Source organism: Quercus suber, unplaced genomic scaffold (genome assembly GCF_002906115.3).
Source record: "Quercus suber isolate HL8 unplaced genomic scaffold, Cork oak 2.0 scaffold_10, whole genome shotgun sequence".
Classification (NCBI taxonomy): domain Eukaryota; kingdom Viridiplantae; phylum Streptophyta; class Magnoliopsida; order Fagales; family Fagaceae; genus Quercus; species Quercus suber.
In genome coordinates, this window is record NW_027069476.1 from 252,536 (window position 1) to 274,614 (window position 22,079).

The 22,079-nt window shown below is 31.9% G+C and overlaps 1 protein-coding gene across 2 annotated transcripts; it reads right to left on the reverse strand.

Annotated features, from left to right (window-relative positions):
- Positions 1 to 969: 969 nt before the first annotated feature.
- On the reverse strand, positions 970 to 21,217 carry LOC111990399 (uncharacterized). Of its 2 annotated transcripts, XM_024022174.2 has the most exons (25): positions 20,761 to 21,217; positions 20,270 to 20,484; positions 14,731 to 14,948; positions 14,481 to 14,586; positions 14,277 to 14,378; positions 14,073 to 14,132; positions 13,896 to 13,974; positions 10,435 to 10,582; positions 9,681 to 9,804; positions 8,972 to 9,152; positions 8,538 to 8,566; positions 8,213 to 8,361; positions 6,771 to 6,873; positions 6,486 to 6,581; positions 6,307 to 6,362; positions 6,076 to 6,199; positions 5,307 to 5,369; positions 5,140 to 5,199; positions 4,850 to 5,011; positions 4,539 to 4,612; positions 4,366 to 4,459; positions 4,072 to 4,208; positions 3,916 to 3,996; positions 3,062 to 3,167; positions 970 to 1,294 (listed from the first exon to the last, which is right to left on the reverse strand). In XM_024022174.2, the coding sequence occupies exons 2-25, from the start codon at positions 20,453 to 20,455 to the stop codon at positions 1,223 to 1,225; spliced, it is 2,610 nt and encodes an 869-aa protein (XP_023877942.1). In that variant the 5' UTR covers positions 20,456 to 20,484; positions 20,761 to 21,217; the 3' UTR covers positions 970 to 1,222. The 2 variants fall into 2 exon arrangements, with proteins under 2 accessions (XP_023877942.1, XP_023877940.1); XM_024022172.2 differs by lacking the exons at positions 13,896 to 13,974; positions 14,073 to 14,132; positions 14,277 to 14,378; ... (2 more) ...; positions 20,270 to 20,484; positions 20,761 to 21,217 and adding exons at positions 11,109 to 11,187; positions 11,286 to 11,345; positions 11,490 to 11,591; positions 11,694 to 11,799; positions 11,944 to 12,155.
- Between the last annotated feature and the right edge of the window lie 862 nt (positions 21,218 to 22,079).

The following is a 22,079-nucleotide window of genomic DNA, read 5'->3' on the forward strand; positions in this document are numbered from 1 at the left end:
GTGATATGTGAATAGTAATCAACCACAAAGTCTACAAAATCCATCCCATAGAATTCAAAAGAGACTATCACCTAAAGAGTTACATCATATAACTCTCACATCTCCTAGAACATAAGCTTGCAATCATGTAAGTTTCTTGAATTTTGCCTCATAATGTACACACAGATTTTAGTTATATGATTTGGCATCAAGCCTAGTAGTATACACCAATTTTAATTATATGATTTGGCATCAAGCCTAATAGTACACACAAATTTTAAGCATTAAGCAATTAAACCGAGGTTACACTTTATGTTCTTTTTTTGCATGTGCAACACTTTCTCAAGCACAGAATCTTACGATATGCACTAAAGTGTTCATGATTGGCTAGTGAACAGTGGTGAGATGGTTATTTATACATTTCTCAAAAGGATCAAGTCCGACAGTCAAATAACATGTGACTTCAAGATTAAGACAAAGAGATAGACACCATAAACATCTTTCTCACACAACATGCACTTCAAAGTTTTAACTAGTAAAGTGCAATAAATTAGCTCATCAAAGCTAAACAAGGTACACAAAACATGTTGAGATTGATTTATTATTATTTCCCCAAAAGGCCATGGAAAGTAGGATGCAAGAGCGTTTGTGATCGAAAAAATTGTATGGGACAGTCAATCAGGAGAGGTAGCTTCTCATGGCATGCATGCGTGCAACAATTAAGGAGGTTAGCACATTTCTAACAATAAGATAAGCATGTTTGCAAGGAAGCACATGATTTGCAGAGGCAACACAAAGGTTTATTGATCTAGTTCCGAAATAACCATTTTTTCGAGATCGTACCATAAAACATATTAACCACATTTGAACTTATATAAATTTTGAAGTAGATGAAGATAGATATCAACTTCCAGAATATATCACCAAAACTAATTATAACTCAATTTAATCCAAACTAAATTATTTCAATTAAGCTAAAAAATTACTCATAGTACTTCCCCATTATTAATCAAAAGAATAAGTAACAATTTACCCTTCCAAAGCAGAAAGGAAAGCAATTGAAGTCCTTTGGCAATATTTTTTTCGGTCATGCCTTTAAAAAGAAATGAAAAAACAAAAGCTACATGATTATTTTTAAAAAAATTAAAAGAACATAAAGAAATAGAAAAAAAGAATCGACAACCGTTTGTCTAGGCACGAATTTGAAGATTATTCTCTCTCCTTTGAAAACAATATCATTGTATCAGCATGCTGAAGGAAAATTGTGATATGGATTGCTGAATGCTTCAACATTTCCAGGACGAGAGAATACAACCTATATCAAGGTCACATGCCAAATATATGTGAGTCGAAACGCAAACATAACCCATAGAAGGAAATTTCAAGATAGATGGGAGCAAGTCAAAAGAAATGTACATATATGGGGAAAGACATAACAGTTTTGAATAGTTATTAAACTTGACCTAGCCTAGCCAGTTAGACCAATAACCTAGTGAATTGGTACCTAAGTCGGTCTGGTAGTTAAATTCGACCACTTCTGTAATTGACTCAGTAAAATATAGTAAAACCTTTTTTTTTCGCAACCCATGCAACCTCAAACTAGTTGTTGTGACCCATTTGATTTTGTAATTTTGAATAAAATTACCTTTGTGGATTCATTGCAATAATGTTTTCTGAATTTGGAGCGTAATAAAAACATGAGATTGATTCTTGACTTTTCAATAAATATGGAGCTTTAAGTTTTGGCTCAAATTGTAATCCATGAGATTAGAGCAACAAGTGAGATATGTAATATGCATAGAATGTGACTTTGGAGTTTAAGATAGACTTTTATTCCAAGAATTTTAAGAAATATAATGTAGTAAGTTTTTATTTAATAAAGACTTAGCTACAATTTTTTGACATCTTTTTACTTTACATTTTCTAGTGTGTTGTTATTTGTGAAACCTAGAGTTTGTATTATATAGGTAGGCTTATTTATTAGAAAAAAAATTAATTAGTAATTTAGGTATGCATTTTTCTATTTTTCATATTTATTTTATGATTTCTCAACCCAAAAAAAAAAAAAATTCACCATGTGGTTTAATAGGTGACCAACTGATTGAACTAGTGACCTGACTCTTATACCAAGTTAATGTCTAGTCCGAGTTTAATAACTGTGGTTCCGAGAGAATATAATAATCAATAGCAAACCTTCTATAAAATATTTAAATTTCAAGATTTTTTAAAATTTTGAATTATATATAAATTTTATTCAGAAATTTTAAATAGTAAAAGTATTATAACACCACCACACACCCTTGGTGGAATGATCACTCTATAAGTATAAGTGTTTGTAGGGTGTTGCAGGTAAGGGCCGGAGTTCAAGTCTCCAAAAGAGAGTTTCACACACATATACACTTAGATTAAGCTAGTGTAAAATTTCTATCCCTTGCCATTGTCAAATATTATTTCAACCTAAAAGCATGATCAAGAACTTTAGAGTTTAAATTAGCTGGCATAGGTTTGTAACTTTGTATACCCTTTGCTATACCTCTTTGTCTTTGATATGTGATATTACCTCTTTGTCTTTGATATGTGATATTACCTCTGGATTGGAGGCCATTCCCATTTGGGATGGACAAAAGCTTGGGTTACACAAGTCTAGCACCAGATGAGAATTCCTTTTTCAATTAAGAACTTATCTCTACCATGGTTAATTGGGCTAAATTAAGGTTGTGTTTGGAGTGAAGATACCTGTTCCTTAAAAATATGATGTCAAGAATTCAGGATTTCCGTAATAGTTAGCTTATTTCTCTACTTGTAAACGATGTCTTTTACAGTTTACCCTTTTTCTGCATATCTCCATGATCTGAAAGCAACACTCTGATTTTCTATTTGGTATCATGCTCATGACGTAATAAGTTGTTTATATACATTCATTGCACAAAATGATTTCATCCCTCATCGGATACAAAATGACTGCGATTCTCTTAGCCTAATTTTCCACAAGTCAATTCATAAGAGATTAATCCAAATCTCTTGAAATATTTAACAAGAGTTATGGCCAAATAGAAATTATTCACTAAGTCAAGGAACATACCTGATAATTTCCTAGTGTACGTGACTCAAAACCAGCTGCAGAATAATCAAAGTAATATTCCCACGTCCGGATGAATTTTTCATTAAAACCAAGAGCAAGGATTTTTCTGAAAGTACAAAATTAATGCCACAACATCAAAATATTAAACTTTGATACCATCTTTAGGCCGTAATAAGTTGTACATTGTAAAATAATCATAGATATGCAATTTAATAACATAGAGAAGAAAACCAAAAATATAAACATGCAAAACTTTGCAAATGGAAAATAGAAATTCCAATGACAAAGTTATGGAATTCACGTAGAAAGATTTGTGCATGTCCTACTTTTGAATTCTGATCAACACTAGAGAAAATAACCGTCCAAATACATGTTTAAAAAACTTGACCTCTAGGGTCTAATATCGATTGTAAGTGTCAAGCGCATGCACTCATATAAATCCTGGAGGCATATATGTAAACAATTTTTAGCATTTCCTTACGGAGAAATATAATAACTTGGAAATTGTTTGCGGGACCTCTTCATCAATAAATGCATATTTTCATGCATAGCATTGCATATTTGATTTCCCTTGGATCTAATATAAATAAAGTCCTGGTATTTACCAAACATGTGAATTGTTATGCTAGACCTGGGAACCTTTTAATGCTTTTTAAGTTTGTGCTTGGATACTACATATCTAATTTCTGTAAGGTTCACTAGGTAAAGAGGCCCCTCTATCACCCAAACTATACCTGAGTGAGACCAGTTTTGCATGAGTATTAGACCTCAAATACTCAAAAAATCAGCTTTTATGAGTCATGTTTAGAACAAACTTCTTTGAGAAAAATTTTCCAATGGATTACTTCATTTACCTCTGCTTCTCCAAAAAATTTCTTCTCCAATATCTGAGTGTTTGATAGTAATGAATGCCTATGTTCTCCAGGTGCTCCATACTGCACTTACCAAATTTCTATTAATATCATAGAGAATCAATACGAAACAAAATACACTGAAATGTAAACCTATACCAGAGTCTGGATGAAGCAGCCATGGCTGACGTTATCCTACTTAATGAAGGTAGGCATCCACCAGGAAAGATATATTCCTTTATAAAATCTGAGCTTTGCCTGTACTCATCATAACGTTCATCTGGTATCGATATGAACTAAGAAAAAATCAACCACTATTACGCATCAGCAATATGTTATAAGGTCTAACACGTTAGAGATAAAGATCAAATGTTGAAGATGTCAGCATTTGGGTGCTAAAATCAAACTGAAAATAAGACAGGACACCAGTTTTGTACTTGCCCCTATCATTACCTGCAGAACGAGAAGGCCATCTTCTGCCAAAACTGATTCACAGCACCTAAAAAACTCTTCCATAAATTCATGGCCAACAGCTTCTATCATCTCACTGAAAAATGCAAACAAAAACCTTGTATTTTTTTGGGGAATATTATGGTCAGATATAATTCAGTGGAAAAGGACCTTACCAGGATATGATTCTGTCATATTTATAGGTTTTAGGCAACTGGCGGTAATCACAAAGGAGAAATTTAATTCGGTCCTGGTAATTGAGTAGATAAAAATAAATTAAAACCAGAAAGTAGGAAGTATAATGCTGTAGGAACCACACATTCTACAAAAGACATTTTAAGGGTTAGTAAAACCAAGGTAGAGGAATAAAAACAGTATGACAGATGGATTGCGCATGATGCACTTGAGTTTCCAATATTTTCCAAATATATTCATTACCCATTATGTATGCGTTTACATGCAAATGGTCCACTCATCAAGTTAATACCTGAAGGCCAGCTTCTTTCACTTTCCTTTCTGCAAATTTCAGTTGCTCCTCAGAGAGAGTTATGCCAGTGTATTTGCATCCAGTTTGTTTGACAACTTCAATAGCTAAGGTTCCCCAACCACACCCAATCTCAAGAACTTCATGCTTCTTATCAATTCTTGCCTAAATAAATTGAAGTTGAGAGTAAATTGGACTAACTTACAACAACAAAAAAGATTTAAATTTGGTGATTCCCAGTGAAAAGACCAATTATGACCCATCCAAAAGGGGGGAAATTTTTGAATACTTACTTTTTCAATTAGAAGAGAGATTTTCCTTAGCTGTGCATCCTTTAAGTCTTCATCTTCACTCTATGAAATGTTTTAACACATTAATCAATATAAGATAAAGCTACAGCATACATGGAAGAATATTCTGCATTGCTTAATCATAAATCATCAAAAGGTTTTGATATTACCTTGAATACAGCACAGGAGTATGTCATTGTTTCGTCCAAGAATAGACCAAATAGTTCATTACTCTAAAAACACAAGAAGGAGGAATTGTAAAGTTTCGTAATTAAAAGTCTGGAACAGATAAAAAACTTGCAGTCTCAAAGAAAACATAACTTGCCAACACAATCAGTTTTAAAAATTGATGGGAATATTATAATGGAAATTGAAGAAAATAGAATATCTTCCACAATTGATCCAATGAAATACTATTTGTTAGAGGAAACCCCAATCAACATCTTTCTATGAACTTCAATTTATGAAAATTACAACATATACATAAAATCCTAAAAACCACATCCACTTAGTACTGTGCAAGAAAAGCTTGAGAAGAAAAGGCAAAATACTACCGATGTTATGTTACTCTAAAACCATTTAATGACAAAAGATTATCTCCAGCAAAAGATTGAATGATCAACCGATAGCAAGCTTTCTTTACAATGGTGAGGAACAAATAGTTGGCTGGAAGATGAGTAGTCATTGTGGCTGAACAAATTCACATAATTCCTCAGTCACTCCAGTTATGTACTTAAATATTTCAATTATATTTTTTGAATCCTCCCTTAAATACTTCAACATAGAATGTATATATCTAACAGATCCAACCCCACCTCCAAAATACATTTTCATCCATGCTTGCATGAAAAAAATATTACATATTGTGTGTGCATATATAAAATGTTTACATACTTTGAAAAATTTTGTAAACCAACACATGTTCAGGTTATCTTATACCAGGTCATAATGAAGAGAGATGTTCCTGCGAGCCTGTGTAAGAGTATTTTGCCTCAGAACATGCTGAAGAAAATATTTTGCTGATGCTACACTAGCTGTATATAAAGGTGGAGTCCACCAGCCCCTGAAGCAAACAAATGAGAATGCTCAACGTGATGCAATTGAGGAGATAAGTGCTAAATATCACAAATAAAATCCATGATTCCAGCTAGAATGCCCGTCACAATATACCTTTTGCTACTCAATTTTGAGATGGAGGAATTTACATCTCTGCTGGCAATAAGAATCTGCAAAATAAATAAGCATGGAGAATTCCAACGGATTCAATGCCAGAAAAATAACTTTGTTTGAGACTTAGACCATTTTTGGCTTTTGAGGTTTGGAATCAGACTCAAATAAATTTATCTTACCTTAAAAAGATTTAGAAGACCTTCCTTTTCATCAACAAAAGAAAAATCTCCATGGATATATGCATCTGCAAGGCCTAAATCAGCCTGTGTCATTACCTGATAAAAGCAATATAGTGCTCCTCAGTGATGGTGAGAAATTTCAGCAATATAGCAAAAGTATTCTAAATTTTTGAATGCCAATATAACGAGTCACCTATTCCTTTAAATTATGAAACTTTTCTGCTACTTTCCAAATATGGCATTTCATCCTTATCAGAAATACTGATATAAATTTAGAGTGCCTACCTTCCAGTAAAACTGGGGACTATGAACTCTCAACACAGTTTTCAGAGAACATTTTTTCATGCTTCCTTCAAAGGTAAATAGTGTGCCCCCTTCCTCCAATAGACTGTGATACCACAAGACACAATATATCAATTTTCTCCATGAAAGGTAAATTTTATTTTTCTTAAAACAACAAAGCAGTATATTGGGGAGATAGATAATTTTTCAGATCAGAAGACAGATAGTCAAAAAATGAACTGAGTTACACAATACAGAAGAGTTAAAAAGAAATTTTTTTTTTTCAAGTGCAATGTAGATCAATAACTTAGCTAAACACTTCTGTGACGTAACTTGAACCCTTAAAATCTATCAAGAAGAAAAGAATACATAGTTCACGATACAAGCAAAGCAGGCCTTTCAAAAGAGTGACTATAGTACCCTACCTACACCTGTTTTGCTACAAATTTTGTCAAATTTTGAAATAATGTATAAAATAAAGAAAAGATGAGAGTGGAAGAATGGAGTAGATTTAACTGGCTGAGTCACTTGAAAATAGGACCCAAAACAAAAGGAAGTACATAATAAAAGTTTATGGAAAAGTTGATTAAATAGAAATCATTACCAATAGGAAAATCAAGCAAGTGAAGAGATTCAAGGACGGCTCAATCAACCAATCCTTCACTATAAAGCAAGTTACTAGAAGCAGGAATCCAGTAGATAAATTACCAATATGCAATAAAGCAGTAGTAATATTCCCTACTAAAAATGGGAAGAAAGTAAAAAGGTAGAAAATAAAAGTTGATTAACAAGTTGATCATATTAGAATCACCAATAAGAGAAAAATCATGTGAGTGAAAAGATACAAGCAAGGCAATCTTAGTCACCAAACCACTTAAATCTCTCCCATTATTCTGTTCTCACCTCCTCTTAATTTTCCATAATGTTTCAAATTTTGACATGGTACGAGATCAAGTTGATTGGGCCTAGCTTGAATTTCTTCACTAACATGATTTTCCTCTTGTTAGTGGTTTCAAATATAGTCATCTTGTGAATCAACTAATTTTCCCGATGATTACCCATTATTTTTTATTGTAGTAGTAGTAAACCAAAGTCTCATTATCACCAAACGCCCAGCATGACACACATGATTAGGTTAGCCTTACTTCAACCAAAAGACCAAGCATTCCAAATTAACCATTAACACCTTCTCTTACCCTTTCTCCCAGATGTTTCAGTCAAAATAAACATTTCACATGAAACTTTTTTCCAAATTTCTATTTATAAACATCATAACTGTTCTTGCACTATGATAAACTTCGATTTCCTCTTAGTCTGGAACCCATATGACAAAGAGATGACAGAGGGTACATACTATTTAACATTGAATTTGTAAATTTATATGGTTAGAAGAATGTCTATATTTCACTCAAGGAGGAAACAACTGGAAGAATAATTAAACTCACATTAAACATCCAGTAGAGATATAGTGTCCAAGGAATCTAGTAACACAAAGGCGCGCCCCAGTTTCTATCAGAGAAGGTACCATGTGTTTTGGGTTGCTCAAAAGAGCACAACTTTTTCCTAGCATGCTATGTGCAGCAGCCATGCCAGCCTGCCAATTAGACTACCTCGTAAGATACACTCCAACTATACAATTCTTGAAAGAAAAATAGTGAACATAGTAAATCCATAGGCTTGGGAACAATTCTTCCAAAGAACAATCTTTTAGAGCCTTACTACAGCATATATCTTTACTACTCATAAGAATTATTAAGCACTAGTCACTACCTTTAATCCATCCTCATGGAAGCCATAACCTGAGAAAAAGTAGCACACATGCTCAGATGACCAGTAAATTTCTATAACATAGGAAAACACGACTCTAAACATTATGAATTAGGATCCTCTAAAGTTCTTAGGGTAATTCTGCCATAGAGTTTCTAAAATCCTATCCATTTATTTCGAGATAAGTGTATTAAATTTTGCCACATCATCAACAATTTAAATAGATGCCAAAATGATCATAGTCAACATTTTTTCAAATTTTGATTACGTGATAAAATTTAATCCACTCATTTCAAAATGAATGGATTGAATTTTAGGAACTCCATGAATTAATGAGATTTTAGGAAATTGATGGTTGAGTTAAACTAAGAACTCAAGAGGATCTTAATCCTAAAATATGCTATGAAAGTCCTTTTTTTATATGCCTGAAAACTTACCCTGGTATGCCCCACAAAACCAAATTCCTCTCTTCCCTTGGATTTTATCACACTCAAGTGAAGCTTTTGATGCTGCAATGGATGGGACTGGATGACCAGTTGACCACTTAAGCAAGGTATGTTTTGGTGTATGACCTGGGTTTAGAGTCACTAGAAAAGGTGGACTCGTTTCATCAATATTCTGCATGCACAATTATTCCAGGGTATGATTAGAGAAAATTTCAATAAGTGAAATGTTAATCTTATGCAGCTACAATTATGGTTGTCTTCTTTTTTCCAGCCTACCATTTGTTTCTTGGTATGTCTATGAAGAGGCTTTATATGTTTAAGGTAATATTATTCTCTCCAGATGATACAGTATTCTTATACCAATTTCTGTCAAATAGAATGTATCTCTTGTTGTTGAAGGTTGTTAATGATTCATTCTCAACAATTGTAAGCTCTAGGTCATTTTAAAATATAGTGAAAGTGCTTTTAAAGAAGTTATCTATTCTGTACTCCATTACTGGGGAGAATTTCAAACATCCTTAACCCATTAGTAAGGCCCACAGGGAAATAAGTAGCCGTTCAATGTTTTTCTAATGTGCTCACCCACAAGTGAGGGTGGATATACAACAAAAGTAGGATCAACATGCACAAATTCTACCATTCAAATGTTGCTGAACACTAATATAAATTTTACTTTTCACAAATGGAACCTTTTACTAACCTGAAGCACATTGAGCCAATATGTTAAACATAATTTACTTTCTGTACTCCCAAGAAAATTCCAAGCACTCCACGCTGCTGGGTTTTCGGGCATTAAATTTTTGTCCCGGTGAAGGAAAATATCACTGCCAATAGAGAGTTAAAAAAATGACTATGAATTTAAGCGTGTTCACCATAGCAGAGCTCAGTACCATCAATTTTACCAGCTCATTTTTGAAAAAGCAAACGTAATGGAATTACACATTAACGAGTACACTAACAGAAAGCAACTATCTCCTATGTCCATTGACATTATAGTTCTTATATAGTTGCAGTTAACAAGTACACTATAAAATTCTTCTATAATTTTTTTTTCCCTTAATCAGAATATGTTATTAACTCTATGAGGACATCTTATTATAGGAAGAGAGAAATACCCCATATGATAAGCATTAAATCTACATGACTATCTTATCAAAAAAAAAATATCTACATTACTAACTTCTTCTTGTCCTCCCCACACCCCCTGCTTGACATCGTCAATGCACACACAAGAGAGAGAGAGAGGGGCAGATCACATGGAAGAAAAAAAATCTGCATACACATCCTCCATTCTCAAAAATTAGTTCTTGAGTACAAATAAGAAGTCTATATTGCAACCCCAAAAAAATTTTAAAAAAAATAGTTTTTATGAATTTTAGCAAGATAAATGTGTCTTTTTATTTTTTGAGCTGTACCCCATGTGTATGGATGATTTTGGAGAGGAGAGAATGCACCTGTAAACATATTGAAAAGCACCAAGTATTCTCCTCTCATTAAAAGTTGCTTGATCTCCTAATAATTCCACAGCATCAGGGGCATGGACTGCCAATATACAGCCATTGTACATTTCTTTGGAATCATCTCCACAGAACACAATGCAACCTGTGAAATCTCCTCTAAAATTCAGTGATAGAAGTGGACCATGATTCCAATAGAGAAGATGTCTAATTCATCAAAACAAATGTTTAAACGTTACGAGGTATGCATAAACAATTTTTTTGGAATGTGCTTCCATTAGGACGTCCAAAACTTATTCCATGTTTGGAAGAGGTTACATGCTTTACTGATTAAATTGTACATCATTTTCTTTGTTTTTTTTTTTTTTTTTTTTTTCTTTTTGTCAACGCAAGTGCCCAAAGCTTTTCAAACACGTAACTATTCCCTGGGTGTGTGTAGTTCACCTAGTTGTACATCATTTGACGCAATGTTTTAAGTTTCATTCACTCTTCCATGTGTTGTTTTACAACCAACTGAATTGAATATAGATAAGGATATCCTAGCAATTCAAATATGAGTATATGAATTTGTTATCACTTATTGGTAAAATATTTACTCCATGATCACTCGAAGTACAAGTGCAACAAAAGGGAGGGACAAAGGGACCAGAAATATAAAAATAACTTCTCACCCTCATCATTTGTTGCAACTGAATGTACCTCAGAACGAGTTCTAATTTGACAACCTTTACTCTCCAGCACTTCTCTGACCTGATTTTTCAAACAAAATATCAATTTCACACAACATGTGACACACTAAGCAGTTTCTTCTTCTTCTTCTTTTTTTTTCCTGAGAACAAAATAAAAACCTTCTTCACATAACAATGCGAACGCCATCTGACAGTATGCCACTGTGGACGGCCAAAGAGCTGCAGATAGCACCAAACAAAGATATAAAATCAAAATTATAATGAGGACTCCAGGAGTACAAAAATTGGCAACATATGCAGAAAACAACCCTACCACTATTTTATAAAATAAACACAGACAAAACATATACAGCTAGTTTATACCTGAAGTAGATGATGATTTCGGCAAAATGAAAGAACGGAGAAAGCTGAAAAGCTCAAGACCCTGTCTGAAGGGCAGGACCAAATTGAACCACATATTGGAACCTATAAAAATGCATTTTTAGAGTAAAAAAAAAAATCATGGTCTAGGGAATTAACAGAGAAGGATCAAGGATGTAATAGAAAAAATTGGTTTAGTGGCCTTACAAGATAAGCTTTCTGAAATAATTCAGAGTAACCCCGTGACTTGATAAACTGTCCCAAGGTTTCATTGCGATCAATGTCTGGGTTGTTCTCAAGTAGCTCAAGATAACTGCAATAAATATACAAACGCTTGACCCCTATCTTCATTCCTTCTCACATAAAATTCATGAAAGTGATGTCCTATAGTATTGTTTTTCACTTAAAAAATTAAGAGAAAAAAGTCATATCTATAGTTGGAAATTGAATGGCTTGCCTTAGGACGTCATTCTTGAACTTGAAAATTTCTCTAAGCATTTGCCAAAAGTATGGATTCAAAACATTCTTCTTCTGTGCAAATAAACTTGACAAACCATTTCGGCTCCCCCATTCACATCCATGGCCTTTGTCTAAGCTCACTGAGAATGACATATCTGATGTCTCCATATCAACTCCAAGACTCTCAAAGAATTCCATCATATTTGGATATGTTACCTGTCCAATTTCCCAATCCTCAAACAACAGACCAAACCAATATAACTGCAAATTTTCTCGTCTTTTTGACCCAACAGAAAAACAAAATGACAAACAAGCCTTTGTGCAAAATGGCATTTCCTCTCCCCATATACAAGGATGGAAGGTGAGGTCAAGGTTTTATCCCATTCCCATACAACAAAAGAATTTAAACACACAACCAAGAATGACACACAAAGAGGCCTGAAACGCTGAAAGAACTCAGGTTAACAATGAATTGGTACTAATCAAGATCATTTTCATTTGCTTTGAACTTAAGTGAAATTATTCCGAACATTCAATGTATTAAACCATCCTCTCAAGAAGTAAAGGTAGGTCCTAATACTTAAGGAACACATTTATACGAGAGGGAGGTATAGTGCATGGATGTAGAGAACAATTTCACACTATAAGAGGTAGGGATGGCAACCAGGTTGGAAGGGGTGAGTTAGAGGTATTTTTCCATCCCTAATGAGGTGGGTTTTTGACATTATTGACTTAAAGATCAAAGAGAAACTGGGAGCAGTGATCATGAGAGTGCCAACAGAGAGAAAAATACCCATACTATGTTATCACTATCATCACAAAAGCTAAGGTGATATGTCATGATTCACACATAATAATAAAAGTTGTGTTAATAGCGGGTTCGGAACTTCATATAAATGTTGTTGATACAATGACAATTTAATTGCCACCTTAGTAAGTAGTGAAAATTTTCTATAATTCCAACAGAAAATAATTGCTTTTACGTAAAGTATTATTAACAACAAAACACATTTAGAGCATAAACTTAAGTTGAGATATTTAAAAATACCTATCAAATGTTACTACCACTGACAACTCAACACGCACCTATGTAAAAACTCCAAATTTTCACAGTAAAAGATTTAATCAAACAAATTATTAAAAAAAAAATTAATTAATTAATTCCACGGACGTGTTTTTCAGCAGAAAGGCAGAAATTATAACTACTTATTACAATATTATTTAAAAAATGACATTTTAAATATTATTCTAAAGTACCACGCAGCATGGCAACGTATGATAAATATCCACTCCTTAGTCCTAAACACTTAATAGTACCACTGATTTTAATATTGTACATTACTAGCTACTGATTTATTATTCTGGTCCATTAGATCTTTCTATTTAAAACCCTCCACCACTGATTTATGAAAAACTGGATTTTCATTGCAAAGTAGTGCCTTTATTTCTTCTTCTTCTTCTTCGTTTTATTTTTTTCATTTTTTTTAACCGCTAAATAATGATGCCTTTCAGTTTCAAGAAAGAAACGTTGAGAGATCCTACTACAGGAGAGCATTTATATAATATAATATATATATATATATATAAATAATTATATTTGACCCGTTATTAGATTGGTGAAAAATTTTTTTTTTTTTTTTTTTTTTTTTTTTTTTCTTTTTGTCAACGCAAGTGCCCAAAGCTTTTCAAACACGTAACTATTCCCTGGGTGTGTGTAGTTCACCTAGTTGTACATCATTTGACGCAATGTTTTAAGTTTCATTCACTCTTCCATGTGTTGTTTTACAACCAACTGAATTGAATATAGATAAGGATATCCTAGCAATTCAAATATGAGTATATGAATTTGTTATCACTTATTGGTAAAATATTTACTCCATGATCACTCGAAGTACAAGTGCAACAAAAGGGAGGGACAAAGGGACCAGAAATATAAAAATAACTTCTCACCCTCATCATTTGTTGCAACTGAATGTACCTCAGAACGAGTTCTAATTTGACAACCTTTACTCTCCAGCACTTCTCTGACCTGATTTTTCAAACAAAATATCAATTTCACACAACATGTGACACACTAAGCAGTTTCTTCTTCTTCTTCTTTTTTTTTCCTGAGAACAAAATAAAAACCTTCTTCACATAACAATGCGAACGCCATCTGACAGTATGCCACTGTGGACGGCCAAAGAGCTGCAGATAGCACCAAACAAAGATATAAAATCAAAATTATAATGAGGACTCCAGGAGTACAAAAATTGGCAACATATGCAGAAAACAACCCTACCACTATTTTATAAAATAAACACAGACAAAACATATACAGCTAGTTTATACCTGAAGTAGATGATGATTTCGGCAAAATGAAAGAACGGAGAAAGCTGAAAAGCTCAAGACCCTGTCTGAAGGGCAGGACCAAATTGAACCACATATTGGAACCTATAAAAATGCATTTTTAGAGTAAAAAAAAAAATCATGGTCTAGGGAATTAACAGAGAAGGATCAAGGATGTAATAGAAAAAATTGGTTTAGTGGCCTTACAAGATAAGCTTTCTGAAATAATTCAGAGTAACCCCGTGACTTGATAAACTGTCCCAAGGTTTCATTGCGATCAATGTCTGGGTTGTTCTCAAGTAGCTCAAGATAACTGCAATAAATATACAAACGCTTGACCCCTATCTTCATTCCTTCTCACATAAAATTCATGAAAGTGATGTCCTATAGTATTGTTTTTCACTTAAAAAATTAAGAGAAAAAAGTCATATCTATAGTTGGAAATAGAATGGCTTGCCTTAGGACGTCATTCTTGAACTTGAAAATTTCTCTAAGCATTTGCCAAAAGTATGGATTCAAAACATTCTTCTTCTGTGCAAATAAACTTGACAAACCATTTCGGCTCCCCCATTCACATCCATGGCCTTTGTCTAAGCTCACTGAGAATGACATATCTGATGTCTCCATATCAACTCCAAGACTCTCAAAGAATTCCATCATATTTGGATATGTTACCTGTCCAATTTCCCAATCCTCAAACAACAGACCAAACCAATATAACTGCAAATTTTCTCGTCTTTTTGACCCAACAGAAAAACAAAATGACAACCAAGAATTTAAGCACACAACCAAGAATGACACACAAAGAGGCCTGAAACGCTGAAAGAACTCAGGTTAACAATGAATTGGTACTAATCAAGATCATTTTCATTTGCTTTGAACTTAAGTGAAATTATTCCGAACATTCAATGTATTAAACCATCCTCTCAAGAAGTAAAGGTAGGTCCTAATACTTAAGGAACACATTTATACGAGAGGGAGGTATAGTGCATGGATGTAGAGAACAATTTCACACTATAAGAGGTAGGGATGGCAACCAGGTTGGAAGGGGTGAGTTAGAGGTATTTTTCCATCCCTAATGAGGTGGGTTTTTGACATTATTGACTTAAAGATCAAAGAGAAACTGGGAGCAGTGATCATGAGAGTGCCAACAGAGAGAAAAATACCCATACTATGTTATCACTATCATCACAAAAGCTAAGGTGATATGTCATGATTCACACATAATAATAAAAGTTGTGTTAATAGCGGGTTCGGAACTTCATATAAATGTTGTTGATACAATGACAATTTAATTGCCACCTTAGTAAGTAGTGAAAATTTTCTATAATTCCAACAGAAAATAATTGCTTTTACGTAAAGTATTATTAACAACAAAACACATTTAGAGCATAAACTTAAGTTGAGATATTTAAAAATACCTATCAAATGTTACTACCACTGACAACTCAACACGCACCTATGTAAAAACTCCAAATTTTCACAGTAAAAGATTTAATCAAACAAATTATTAAAAAAAAAATTAATTAATTAATTCCACGGACGTGTTTTTCAGCAGAAAGGCAGAAATTATAACTACTTATTACAATATTATTTAAAAAATGACATTTTAAATATTATTCTAAAGTACCACGCAGCATGGCAACGTATGATAAATATCCACTCCTTAGTCCTAAACACTTAATAGTACCACTGATTTTAATATTGTACATTACTAGCTACTGATTTATTATTCTGGTCCATTAGATCTTTCTATTTAAAACCCTCCACCACTGATTTATGAAAAACTGGATTTTCATTGCAAAGTAGTGCCTTTATTTCTTCTTCTTCTTCTTCGTTTTATTTTTTTCATTTTTTTTAACCGCTAAATAATGATGCCTTTCAGTTTCAAGAAAGAAACGTTGAGAGATCCTACTACAGGAGAGCATTTATATAATATAATATATATATATATAAATAATTATATTTGACCCGTTATTAGATTGGTGAAAATTAAATCTATACCCTAAAATTGTGTATTTTCTTTTGAAAAATAAATATAGAGAGAATATAACATAAAAAATAAAAATAAATAAAATTGAGAGAACCGTATTTCTATTTTCATAAATTTAAAGGAACTCATATTAAATTTTGATGTCCATTCTATGCAACATCATGTTAAATTCGTGACCAAATAAATTCTGCCTTTTCATTTATTTTTTTTTTCGAGAAGTGTGTCTTTTCTTTTGAATAGAGAGAATCTTTAATTAAAATTTGTTATCAAAATGGGAAGGTACCGTTATCAAAAAAAAAAAAAGGGAAGGTACCGTTATCCAAAAAAAAAAAAAAAAATGGGAAGGTACCATTTCTGATTGAAGATTTACATGTTCAATAATTAGGGCCAAGTGGCAAGGCCACTTATGCCATTACCTAGGCCCAATAAAAAATAAGGCCCAAAATGTTTTTTTTTGATGCGATAAGGCCCAAAATTTGTAAATTAATAGTTAGTTTTTAAAATTATTTGAGTGTACCAAATATTAACGAATAATTTCTCGTAACGACTTGAATTTTCAATTTTTTATGTCTCCTTGCCACACAAAAGATTCTCAATATTGGTGATCAACTCTCTCTCCAAATTTTAGTGAATTGAGTTTGTTAGGTGATTATGTTGTTAAATGAAGTTGTAGTGCATTTGACAAAGTAAATTATGTTATTTTCTTCAATATATATATATATATATATTAAAATTGTATGCTATAGATAGTATTTCTTTTATGTATTAATTTTTTTAATTAAAAATATATACAAGAAATATCACCTAAATATGAAAAAAAAAATTAAAAAATAATGAGATAAGAATTAAAAAAATTGATTGAATCTCACCTAAGATCTTTTGATAAATTTGTTATAAGGAATACAAGATAAGCATATATGAAAACTCACAAATTAACAAGAACTTTAAAAAAAAAATTTAAAAGTTGGAATATAATAAAATAATATAATGGAAAAATAGTTTTTCAACTAAAATTGATAAAATTTTAATTAAAATCGATTATTTCACAAGCAAATTAAGTTGATTAGTCATATTTTCAATTGAAATATAGAAGTTAGAAAAAACACATAATTAGTCATTTTTAATATCAAGAAGCAATAAATTGAATTATATATATATATATAATATTTAAATAAAAATGTCTCACTTAAACTTTGTTGTCTTCAGTATCAAACTGTTTCAGGCCAGCAATGTCAAGAATTTAAAGTATATATTACCACGACTGCACTAAGGAACAATCCACATTTCCATCTTTATTTCAAAAACAAATAGAAAAGATCTGAATACATGGCTACATTATACAGTACAATAAAGTTCCTTCCTAAATAGGCTGTGAAGACTTAACTTTATACCATCAAAAAAAGTACCTTCCTAAGTTTATTTTCTAGGTGATATGTATATATGTGTACATTTTTTTGAAGCTAAATTTGTTGGAAAGATACTCGTAGCTACCTGCTACCAAAATTATTTCTTTAAGACTTTTATTTTGAAGGAAAATGAGTAATGACAGAGTATATCCGATTGTCCAGAGAAGACATCTGACATCCACTAAACTCAATGCAGGAAAAATAAAGTATGCAGTGGCGAAAGGCGATCCAAGAGAACAGAGCTCTTCATTTGGCAGGCCAAAACGTTATCTCCCACTGCTTGTCTTTTCCAGAACTTCACTCATATTCTTTAGCATATGTTTTAAGGTTAAATAACTATTCCATGTTGATAAAAATTTTAATATAATAATAATAATAAATAAAAGTTAGTACCTAACAAGGACTTGTAATGATTAATTTGCACAAATGTGGGAATGAGGATGGTATTTGTTATTATATTAAATTTAAAACGAAAAATGTTCACTAAAGAAGTTAGATTGGAATTGAAATGATTAAATGAACATTTTTTTTTTCCAGCAATGAATTATAGAATGGACATTGATACAACTTGCTAATTTAAAAACAAGGTCAAACGCAAAAACACTGGAAACATTAATTGCTATATGTACAAATTAGTGCACAGGGTTTTTTTTTTTGCATTTTCAGTTTTGGAAATGAAGTGCAAAAATATTGTAATTAAGATTGATAAAAATTGGACTATAAAAGTTTGTGAACTAAAATATTAGGGGTGTGCATCAAGCTATCATACCCAATAACCTAACAAAACCAACCCAACTTGCCGCCTGAGTTGATCTTTGTGGGTTGGTGGGTTAGAACTTTTTTTTAAAGTCTTGAGTAGAGCTGAGTTCAAGTTGATAGTTTTTTCAACTTATCTAACCCATTAAATTATCTTATTGTCCTTATTTTCATTTTTCTTTTTTTAGTGTGATTTATTTCAATTTTAAATTGCTGTTGTCAGTTTAAAATTGCTGAGTTAAGAAAAATTTAAAATAGAAACTGATTACTGACACAGCAATTTTAAATAAATAGGAGTTTTTTTAGTTGAATAGTAAATAAGTGACATGATCCACCAGAAGACTATATAATTTCTCCACCCATTCACTCCCATAATACATGTACAGGGAAATAATTAATTTGGAATTAAAGAAAAAGAAAAAAAAAAGAAAATAGAAATAATTGACGAAGAAACGAAAATGCAAGAAAATAAAGTTACACTATTAAATATGTGCGCCATAAATTTTAATATATAGTCCGTGTTTTTAAAAATAAAAATAAAAACAAGGGATAATTAAGAGTTAAAGAAAGTCAGTGAAAATAAGCGATTCTAGAATGACCACATCGCCACAAAGTGCACCTTACATTTAGTCTTTTTTCCTCTTTTTTTTCTTTTTTTTTTTCTTTTTTTGCTGAATTACAAAGTGCACCTTACAGTTAGTCTTAAATTACAAGTGGACCAATTTACATATAATAAAAATAAAAATAAAAAATAAAAAGGAATCTATAAGATCCGAAGATTATGGGGGCAGTACTGGAAATTCGAGGAGATAGTTTTGTAATTGATAGGGGATAGTTTTGTAAGCGTCTAAAAATGGCAATATTATGTGAATTGAATTCGGCTCCTTCTATATCACAACAATACAATGTGAATGGCTACTACTTAGTACCAGTACCACATCAATAGCATGTGAATGCGACCCCATTGATGGTGACTAGGTTAAATATTTAAAATTTAAATACAATAACTTAATTAATATTTTTCCATCCCAAGAAGTAGGAAGAAGAATAAATTTTATATTATTTAGTTGATAGGTAAATATAAAAATCTCATTTAATTTAATTAATTTAAGTTTTAAACTATTTTGAATCGACCCTGAAATAACCTAAAGATTGCGAACGAGATGCTATTCTAGAAGTCTCATCGAAATCCATTAAATGAAAAGTTTTTTTAGAGTATAATAAACCTTAGAATATTTTCCTAATAAATCAACGCGTCATACTATAACTTAAAATATAATTGTAAAAAGTTATTTAAACCCAGTACAACTCACAACAAACTTAATACGAAAATGTTGACAGATTTGTCATGCCTAAACTTTCTGTTACGTAAAAAAAAAAGGGAGTTCTGTTCGGAGCCATTTTTTAGGAGCTCAAAACAGATTTGCGGAAGACTTTTACTTCTATTTTCTTACCATAACTTTTTATGATAACAGACATAGATAGCATAGGCCTGCGGGCTAAAAAGTAAAAAAGTGATTTATTCAGCTTCTTAATTCTCTGTCCCATTCTTTTTTTCTTTTTTTGTTCTACTTATGATTCAATTTTCTCCCCAAAAAAATAATATCATATATTTCTTGGATTTTTTTATATAATCAAATACAATGGAACCAAAATCAAACATATAAAATAAATATAATGTGAAACATCAAAGTATTTATACTGTCATACTCATATGTTTAGTTTGGATTCATTTATTTTTTCAAAGTCAATTTAACTAAAATAACTGGCTTATATTATTTTAATCTTTTAAGTAAAATAAAATATTAAAAAAAAAAATCCTATCCGAAAGGAGAACTTACGCGATTGAAGACCATGAAACCGAGGTCCAAATCAACACCGTCGAAGGTGACGGTCTTGGCATGGCCGCCCAAGTAGTCCTCCTTCTCGTACAACACAACATCTACGCCGGCTTTAGCCATAGTATAGGCCGAAACTAACCCACTAATCCCACTGCCAATTACTGCCACTCTCATCTTCTGCGACATTATTGTCTTTCTCACACCTTATCCTTTCTCTGCATCCAATCAAATTCCACATCAAAAATCCATAAACATAAACACACACACACACACATCTAATTGCTAAAGCCAATTGTGTTTACCCAACAAAGAAAATAAAAACAAAATGAAACTTTATATATAGAGTTTTTTTCATTTTCAAGGATTCTAATACACATTAAGTTAATGATTTTCCAATAACAACGGAAATAATGTGTCACTCTCATAACCTATTAGACAACAAACATTATTATTCCAGCAAAATTATGAAATTTCATGACACTAAAACATACCTCAATACTTCAAATGCCAAGAAATCCTGTTATTTATTTATTTAAATTTTCTTCTGATGACGAATGAACTCCAAGAATTCCTCAACTAACAACAAGCATTCACTCAAAACCCAACCAATTCCAAAATTCACAACTCCAAAATCTATCTCTGTTTGTGAGTGTGTATTGGGAGAAGAGAGATAATGAGTATGTGGAACACAAAGAGTCGAATAATATAAGAGAGAGAGTGAGAGAGAGGGAGAGAGAAAAGCTATACTCTGCCTGGCCTCTGAATCTTCCCCGGCTAAGAACAGCAAATAGATTATAGATAGGCTAAAGTAGGTCTGTGGAAATGCCGTAAGAGAGAAAGAAATAAAGCCATACAGCCCATACTACTCTTATCTCTTTTCTGAGAGAACGCCGCTCTTCTTTTCTTATGTTTTGGGGTTTTGGGTTTGGTTTGATGATCTTGGGTGACTCCACCCCACACTTATCTTGTCAGTATGTAAATGCAATAATAAGAACTAATATACCTATAATATTTTTATAATATTTTTATAACAAATTATAGGTGGTTAGTTATTATTGATTCAAATTTAAATTTAACACTAAGATTTCTTTTTTGTCTCAACATAAACAACCAATAACAACTTGTCACTTAAAATTTGTTATAAAAATACTGTGAACATATTATTTCTCATACAATAATATATATATATATATAATCTCATCACACGTGCTCTACACATGCACTGAGGCTCTTTTTTTTTAGTTTAATATAATTTTTCAGTTTAAATTTATTTATTATTAGTAAGGTTACACATGAAATGATTTTTATAAAATTAAAATTTAGGATTTGATGTGGAGTAAACTGTAGGGTTAGTGTGTGTTAGTTTTTAGGGGAAAAAAAAGTATAAAATGTACGCGACATATGTTTAGATAAAAAGAGTGCTAATTTTTAAGAAAAAAAGTTTCCCTGGTTTTTTTTTTTTAATTTTGAATTACAATTTTAACCCAATTTTTTATTTTTTAAAAATAAAAATTATCTAATTAGATTATGGGTATTTTTGGCATTTTTTAAAACCATAACTAATTTTTTGAATTCTCTTAATATGTAGAGACTAGCCTTATCACATGCGCTCCACACGTGTGATGAGGCTTTTTTTTTTTTTTTTTAGTTTAATATAATTTTTCATTTCGAATTTATCAATTGTTAGTAAGTTTACACAGGAAATGATTTTTATAAAACTAAAATTTAGAATTTGAAATAGAGTAAACTGTTGGGATTAGTGTGTGTTAGTTTCTAAGAAAAAAATTGCATAAAACCTATGTGACATATG

Coding starts and splice junctions, on each gene's coding strand:
- LOC111990399 (XM_024022174.2), bottom strand. CDS start 20,455: ATGTCGCAGAAGATGAGAGTGGCAGTAATTGGCAGTGGGATTAGTGGG. Junction 14,949..20,269: donor GTTTCATGGTCTTCAATCGC/GTAAGTTCTCCT, acceptor GAAATTGGACAG/GTAACATATCCAAATATGAT. Junction 4,613..4,849: donor TGAAAGAAGCTGGCCTTCAG/GTATTAACTTGA, acceptor CTCAATTACCAG/GACCGAATTAAATTTCTCCT.